The 8,818-nt window shown below is 46.6% G+C and overlaps 1 protein-coding gene across 1 annotated transcript; it reads right to left on the reverse strand.

The window, feature by feature from the left end:
* Positions 1-774: 774 nt before the first annotated feature.
* Positions 775-8,408, reverse strand: LOC308632823 (b(0,+)-type amino acid transporter 1-like; the record flags this gene model as incomplete). Its single annotated transcript, XM_081265168.1, has 6 exons — positions 775-1,005; positions 1,542-1,629; positions 2,764-2,888; positions 3,830-3,959; positions 4,136-4,269; positions 7,650-8,408. The coding sequence occupies 6 exons, from the start codon at positions 8,406-8,408 to the stop codon at positions 775-777; spliced, it is 1,467 nt and encodes a 488-aa protein (XP_081121294.1).
* Between the last annotated feature and the right edge of the window lie 410 nt (positions 8,409-8,818).

Below are 8,818 nucleotides of genomic sequence, written 5' to 3' on the forward strand. Positions count from 1 at the left end.
TGGGGCACCTGAGCAAATCAGCTGGAAGTTTGCTGGGGCCCCTTAGCTGTGGCTCTCAATACTTCCTTCCCAGGAAGATACCATCTTAAGGTATCAGATTGTCTTAGAAAATAATAAGTCAGGCAAGGCTTAGGGATAAAGCTCAATGGAAGGGTGTTTGTCTAGCATGTGCAAAGCCCTAAGTTGATCCCCACCACAGCACTGGAAAGGAGAGGGAGAAAGGAAAGGAAAAGAGAGAAAAAATCTCAGAGAGGACCATTGGATGTCAGTTGGACCACAAAACAGGAATCAGAACTAGAAAACCGTAAGGGACAAGGCTGCTACACTTTGGAATTCCCACCTCCACTCCCAACCCAAGTCTTCAGGGGCCCATTTCTCAACTATCTCAATGTGTATTTCCTCATTCTTCTCGTCACAGTGGCTTTCTCTATTTCTCTGACCATACAATGGAAGAAGATCCCATATAGATTCCAGGATATACAATTCTTCAGCTCAAGTCACCACCAGAAGATGAACAGGACCACAGAATTCTCATGTCAAAATCCCAAAGAAATAATGATCAAATGACTGATGGCCTATGTGGCTGTGTTGAAGGAGCAGTTCTTAGAGAAGGAGGGCGCTGCCTGGTGAATAACCCAAAACTCAACAGCAACTGTGTTGTAGCACTTAAGAGCTTACCAGAATTCTGCATGGTCAACTTACAGAGAACCTAAAACAGCCACCAGTATGAGGTCTGAAGCAAACAGGGCGTGCAGAACCTGTCCAATTCCTCAGTCAATGATTTTTAGTAGTTGGAGCAACTTCCAGAAGCAGCTGCAAATGTAAGGTGGCCATCTGCAAACACCTGGGCTGGCACTGGAAGTAGATAAACAGGAAATACACCAGGAAGCCACTGAGCAGGAACAGGAAGACATACAGGAACTCCATCTGGGGATTGTCAATGATGGGTACCAGGACCAGGCAGAGAGAAGCCAGGAGCATGATGACAGGGATGAAGGTGGGAACCTGCAATGGGCAGAAAGTGAGCATTTGGCCTCTGAGAACTGAGTGATGAAGGGGGGCCTGGAAGGTGATGTGTGTTCTCTGTCTCTGTCCCTCCTGCCTGCCTTCCTGTTGCTCCCACAGGCCACTAGCTCTTCTTCCCCAGTCCCTGCCACAACACCACAACTGGGATAGCAGGGTAACTGTGAGGCTGCAAGGAACATTTTAGGTAGCAAATGTACACATTTGGTTTCATATAGCACAGAAAGAATGAACCTTTCTGTGCTATATGAAACCAAATGTGTACATATATCCTCTGCATTTGTGTCCCAGTGTTCTCCCTCAGGGTCCTCCAGAGGAGAAATGGATCCCTAGCAGAATCAATGCCTTGGTATCCAGTTGGTCCTCCTTCTGTTCCCCCTCCAAAATTCTCTACCAAATAATGATAGTAGCAACCTCTTATATTCTTCCTCTGGGCCTTAATGAAATTGTGGCCCAAAAGTCTGCCTTATGTGGGAGCCAAGGGTCAGAAAAGCCCTATGTCTATTTCCAAAGACTACCTTGTAAGTTCGGGGAAGATTCTTCAACTTAATCCGCATGTATAGGAGACAGCTGAAAGTGGTTCCATAGGTGATCCAGGATAGGAAGCTGCAAGGAAAAGTCTGGATCAGGATTTCCCTGATGGGCCCTGACTGGATCAGGAACAAATGTTCAAAGAGAAGGAGTGTTTGTATTTTTAGAAAGTACAGCCTGGTGGGAATCTCAAAGAAACCCATGCTCTCTGCAGGGTCCAGCACATTCATAGCAGAGTCCCCCTCCCAACCAACCTTTCCCCTAGAGTTAGTGACATTCTCTGTCACATTCCCCAATTTCCACCTGAACAGTGCCCCCAATACTCACTATGGGTTTGATTTTATTCTCACCATCTAACGGCTTTATTCTTTCTCATTCTCATGGGGAAAAGATAAAAGGATAAAAAGCTGTCTGTTACTTAGTGTTCTTAAGAGAGTCACATCAAGTTCTGTGTGTTCTGTTCCAGATTAATTAAAAAGCAAAGAACGAGAACATGTAATGCCTGGAAAATTACTGAAAACTCTCTTTGTACCCAGACATTATCGTTGCCTGCTGGTTATGTGTCTGCCTACTGACTATGCTTCAAATGAGTTCATGAAATTACAGGAGGATATCACAACAGCTTATGGCTTCTGTCCCGGGGAAATTAGTAAGGTCAGTGTAGGTCTGCACTGAGTTCGATAGAAGTTATGTTGGTCCAGAATGCAGACCAGATTATAGGAGGAAAATCATGCCAAGTCCAAGGGCTACAAGTAATGTTAATGATGCCCGAATATGCCTTAATATTATCTTAATATCAGAGAAAGGAACAAGTAAAAAAGAAAAAATGACAAAGCACGAGCCTTTGTCTGTCTCTGGATGAAACATTCAACTTATTGAATTCGGGGGGAATGAGCAAGAGAAGAGAGAGCCATATTTAATTTTGGAAACTGGATAAAAGGGGCTGAAATGTATGAGCACAGCAGGGTCCCTGAGCCTGGGCTTCCAGAAGTGTACGTGTGCTTGTTTACACCCATGCATGTGTGTGAGTGTGTACACATGGAACTCAAGAAGTCTGCATGCAGTTGTTACATACATGTGCATGTGTGTAAGTAGATGCAGATAGGGGCTCCAGGAAAGCACATACACGTTTCTACATCTGTGCACACATATTAGTATACACACATAGGGGAATACAGATACCCAACCTTGGAGAACAGTTTCACTTGCCTCATTAAGTTCACAAGGATGCTGAAGTTTCCTGGGATGACCAAGACCAAAGCCACGGCCATGGTGAACATTAGGGCTGGAGCTGGTGTGAGGCGACGCACATGAACCATGGACAGAAATCCAGGCTGGGAAGCAGAGTCAGGTGTCAGGCAGGCCCCAGGAGAGCCACAGCGGGTGTCCCTTTCCCAGACAAGCATGCTCTGGACACTGGTGTGCCTAACCTAACAGCCACTGATCATTATGGCTTCCAATGTTTGGTCTCTGTGATTTACTTGGAGTGACCAGGCACAAGGAGGAAAATGTAGAGCAGGTATGGATGGATCATGGGAGGAATCTTAGATTATTATGAAAGACTGGAATACTGCCTATCAAATATACAGTCTTTCTTTTTCCATCTCTGCAGGAAGAATACAGTTCTCCATCCATTGATGTGAGCCAGGCCATATCACTGGCTTTTGGCCAATAAAATGTGACAAGGACTAAGTATTTTTGCACAGTTTGTCTCAGTCTCTTGAACCCCTGACACTTGCTCTAGGCAAAAAAAAAAAAAAAAAAAAAATATGCTCCAGAAGCCACTACTGCTTTGGCCTGCATCCCTGAGATAAAAGCAGACTTGGTCCAGTGCAAGAAGAGTGACACATGAGCAACAACCAAATGTCGTAGCCAGCCCCTGGGATTTAAGGTCATCTGCTATTCAATACTATTATTAGAGTGGAAGCTAACACAGGGACAAAAAAGCTCTGGGGGAATAGTCATTATATGCCCTCTGTGCCTCATCCTGTGGCCTCTGTACCTTTGTCATACACAAACATCCTAATCATTGACACCCTTCACCCTGCACTACCAGGACCATGATAGCCCTGCACTTGGAAGTAAAGGGATTGAATCAAAGCTGACTGGTGTGCAATGCTCGAGTCCTGCTCTCAAAAGAAAAGAGGGCCAAGTTTACTGGAGGAGTCCTGGTTTGGGCCAAATGTTAAGCTCCAGGCAGGAGAGAGTTAGCAGACCTTTCAGCAGCCCTCCTGCAGCGCCCATCACCTTGCCTGGTCCCAGACCCATCTCTCACCAAGTGGCCTTCTCTTGCGGCCACATAGCACACACGGCTGCCACTGAAGAATATCCCATTGACAGAACCAAATGTTGAGAGTGCAACAGCCAAAGGCACCATCCAGGCCCAGGACCCCAGAACTTGGTTCCTAGGACAACAGAGGGGAACTCTGTCAGCAACCTGGAAGACGGTCACAAAGCCCCACGCAGAAATGAAGCAAACAGTATGTTCAAAGGCAAGTTCAAATACACACCAAGTGCCAAACTTCCCTCATCCTGGAACCTCTGTGGGGTGTCCAAGGGACACAGCAAGTGACTCACTTACCCCCAGCCCACAGCCACAGCATCAGAGGAGAGGATCTCACTGGATGACAGCACTAGCAGGTAACTGATGTTGACCAGGACATACAGACTAGTGACCAGAGGGATGGCGATCATCAGTGCACACACCAGGTTCTGCTGCAGGATCAGGAAGAGGAGGGCATGTGTTAGCCAGTGAGGTCTTTCTGGACCCCAGTGCTGAGCTTGTCCGACTGTAGAGCATTGTGCCAGGTCCTAAGGGATGAGAGTCAGAGGCAGCTCCTCCATGAGCCCACAATCCCCATGGGACAGGCACACATTCAGGAAGATAGGCTGGGGGCCTCATGAGGCACTGGGAAAAGTCAAAGCAGTAGAGGTACAAAGGGGTTGCTGGGGTGGGGGAGAGACAAAAACATCACCAAAGCATCCAAAATAAGGAGGACCTTATGCTAGGCTCTTCTTGCATAGAAGAGATTCAAGCAGGTGGAAAGGAGAGAGAATCTTGGCAGGGCAACCATGGTAGCCAACTACAGAGAAGAAGACAGGAAAGTTAAAGATCCTAGTCAGGCATGGTGGTACACGCCCACAATCCTACAGACTCAGGAGACTGAGGCAGGAGGATCACAAGTTCAACGCCAGCCTCAGAAACTTAGTGAAGCCCTAAGCAACTTAGCGAGACTCAAAAAGGGCTGGGGATGTGGCTCAGCGGTTAAGCACCCCTGGGTTTGATCCTGGGTTTTAAAAAAAATAGATCTCATGAGTCTGTTTTGCACTAGATAGAATCCTCCCCTAATTAAGCATCTGCCACTGATTAGCATATCTTCTCCTCTTCAGCTTTTTTTTTTTTTTTTTTTTTTTACAAAAAAGGCAATTTCTAGACCTCTCTGCCAAGGTTGAGGTCAGCCAGCAGAAAACCTTGAAGATAGGGATGGGAGAGTGAGCCTGAGGACATTGAGGATGGAGCTATCATCTCAGGACCAATTTCAGGTCCCCGAGGCTGGCCTCAGTAATGGAACTCTCCTCACTCCTCCTTGTGTTTCCTTAGGACACAACATGCCCTCCCCTTTCTGGCCTCCAGATTCATTTTCATATTGCTTTTATGGAACTATGTAGGCACAAAACACATCGCACCTTTGAGGCAATGGATCTTCATATGGTGCAGGTTCTTTCTCAGGTCCCTTACAGCTCTAAAACCTGGGAATCTGGGCATAAAAAGAAATTGCCCCAACTACAGCATGAGCATTCTAGTCAATTCTGATCACCCCAGTGCTACAATCTGATTGTGCCTAGGTCTAGACAAGGCCACCTGTAGCAAAGGTGATCCAGGGTTGTCCCTCCCCTTATGGGAGGCCCTCAACAAGGTGAGCACCCAGCATGTATGACTTAGCCTCACACATAGTAAGAGGCAAGGAGCCTGGTATGCTTTTACACTTGACCTCTCCCTGGGCAGCCTTCCAACAAGGAATGAACTGTGATAATGTCAGAGCCCTGAGGTGTGGCCTGGATAGGATTCTGGCCAAGATATCACAAGAGCAGCGAGATCTCCAGATTCATGCTCAGATACCTTAATTCTTCATACAAATCCCTGGGAATTTGAACATAATGCTATCTTATTGGGGAGAAAAAGTATGAAACTAACAAAGATTCTCCTAATATGTGATTTAGAGGGCCAAGTTAGAGTAAATCAGAATCTCAAATGCCAGCATTCAGAAGACCTGCTTAGATTTTTGTTTTTAAAAACGTTCATCAGATTGCAGAATCACGTCAGTTACATTTGGGGTAAAAATGGGAGTTCATAACCCACTTCAATCTAATGTATGAAATATGATATGTCAAGAGCTTTGTAATGTTGTGAACAACCAATAAAAAAAAAATAAAAATGTTCATCAAAAATGTTCTGAGCCAGGTGCAGAGGCACACGCCTGTAATCCCAACAGCTCTGGAGACTGAGACAGAATTGTGAGTTTAAAGCCAGCTTCAATAACATCAAGGCACTAAGCAACTCAGTGAGACCCTGTCTCTAAATAAAATACAAAATAGTGCTCAGGATGTGGCTCAGTGGTCGAGTGCCCCCGGTACAAAAAAAAAAAAAAAAAAGAAAAAGAAAGAAATGTTCTGATATAGCAGGGATCAGCAGACTATGGCCATGGACCCAATCCAGCCTGCCATCTGGTTTTGTTAATAAAGTTTTGTTTGAATACAGCCAAATTCCTTTGTTTTCCTGTGGCTGTTTCCATACTACCACAACAGGATTCAACAGTTGTGACAGAAACTGTATGACCCACAGACTCTAAGATCTCAACTTTCTGATTCTTTATGGGAAAACTCTGCCAAACCCCACTGTAAGCATGGGAGCTTGTCTTACCCATCCTTAGGCCCTGTACCATTTCCCTAGCTCAGCTCTGAGCCCAAGACCTGGATTCAGAGAGAGACTGCTGTCGTTGTGATATGAAGGAGTCAATCCATGAATGCCTCTGTTCTGAAGCCCTCTGCCCATCTCAGAGCCAGCCTGACCACATGCTATCCGTTCCCCTAAGAGCTACAACTGTACAGCTGTTTAAGGCACTCAGAGCCCAAGCTTTCTCCATGGGTCATGACACCACTGATACCTGAGAGCCATCTGAGGAGACAAAACAGCTAAAATGGCTTCATTTTACAGGCAAAGAACTGAAGTACAAGAAATTATATGCAAAAATAAAACTTAAGTCCAAAGTTTTTCTCTGTCTCCCCAACTCACTCTCTCTCTCTCCCTTTCTCCCCACCCCTCTCTCTCTCTCTCTCTCTCTGCCCTTAGACTTAGGTCTCCAAGATCTTCTTCTCCAAAACTCCCCTCAAGAGAGCCTTGCCAAGACTCAGAAAGTTGCAGTGGCCTCTAAGCCAGCCCAGTGGACCCAGGGCGAAGGCTTTGAAGTTCTCATTCTGTGAGAATTTAAAACCCCTTCAAGGGAAAAAGAAACCAAACAAATAGCATCCTCAGCAAATAGATGTAGAACAAAAACTTAACATCCACAGTACCCAAACATCCAAATGCTCCGCGTCCTGAGGTGCCCTGAAGGACTAATCAGTTCCAGGTTCATGAGTGGTGTGAGCAGGCAGCACTGGCTTGTTCTCTTGTCCCAAAATATGCTATAGCCAGTAGTGTTTCCCAGGCTTCAGCTACTATGAATTATCTGCTACAATGTGCTGGAAAGAACAATTCAGGAAATATTGACCATCAAGCATGACCTCTTCCTAACAATTTGAAGTCAAAATAATGTCCCCTCTAAACCTCAGTTTTCCCATGTGAAAAAATGGATGATAATGCCTACCTCACAGGTAGGAAGATGAGACCCTGGGTATCATAAAGTTCTCTACTTTCTTGAGAGGTCATTATTTAGACAGTGAATTGAGCATTCAAGTCTCACAAGTGCAGGATGGAAACCCTTATTTCTGGCTGGGTTATTTGTGAATTTGGTCACCCCAAATTTAAATAATCAAAACTTAAATAGCTGGAGCTATCAGTTCAGAGATTTACCCTCAGAGTGGCAACATGGACTCACCTGTGGATTCCTAAGTTCCTCCAACATATAGTTGATGCTATTCCAGCCTTCAAAGGACCACAGCCCCTGGTAGAAAGCCATGCCAATGCGCCCTGCCTGCTGCGTTGTGTTGTGGAAGGCAGACAGAAGGAATTCTGTACGGGCATGGCCCTGGACTAGCACCACAACCCCACCCACCACAATGACCAGCAATGAGAACACTTTGGCAGCTGTGCATACATTTGTCAGCATGGTGGCCAGCCGGGAGCTCCAGAAGTTGACCAGCATCAGCAGCAGAATGCAAGAGACAGCCACACTCTTGACTACAGCCTGGGGAACTGAGGGGCAGCCAGGGTAAAAGGGAGCCAGTGCATACTCAGCAAAACTGAGAGAGATGGCAGCCATGGAGGCTGGTCTGCCCACCAGCACAAATATATAGACGTCCAGGAAGGCTGGCAAAGAGCCAAATGTCCGCAAGATGTAGACATACTCTCCCCCAGATTCAGGAACCAGGGCACTTAGTTCAGCATAGCACAGGGCACCCAGCATTGCCAGGAGACCACAAAGTGCCCAGATCACAAGACTGGCCCCAGGGCTGCCCGTGTAGACCAAGACCCCCTGTGGAGACATGAAGATGCCAGAGCCAATCATACAGCCAGCAACCAGGGACACAGAGCTCCACAGACCCATCTCCCTTCTCAGCAGAAGTCCCCGTGCTCCACTGCCCGACTCTTGCCCTGCCACCTGAACAGTGCCATTTGTTTCCTTACGTCTCTCCATCTCAGAACTTCAACAGACACTACCACCGTAGTGATGAGAGGCACTCACGTTGGTGAGAGGCCACGGCTCTGGTACTTATTTATAGGCTTCCAGAAGGAGTTAATGATTATAGCACTGGAGAGCATCTGAGCCAGCGTTCAAAGAGCCAGGGTGTGGTTTAGAAGGAGCTGATCCAGGCAGCACCTGTCTGACTGGGACCCCCAGACAGGCAGTCTGCAGGAGCTGCTTGCCAAACAGTCCAGCAGAGCAGAAGAAGTCAAGGAAAGAGAGGTTTTAATGGAAACCTCTGTTGCTGGCTGAGGGTGTAGCTCAGTGGTAGAGCACTTGCCTAGCTAGCATGGGGAAGAGCCTGGGTTCCATCCCTCGCACTTCAAAAAGGAAAAGACATAAAAGAAATCTGTTTCCAGTTC

This window comes from Spermophilus citellus (genome assembly GCF_964194105.1).
Source record: "Spermophilus citellus genome assembly, chromosome: 13".
Taxonomy (NCBI): Eukaryota; Metazoa; Chordata; class Mammalia; order Rodentia; family Sciuridae; genus Spermophilus; species Spermophilus citellus.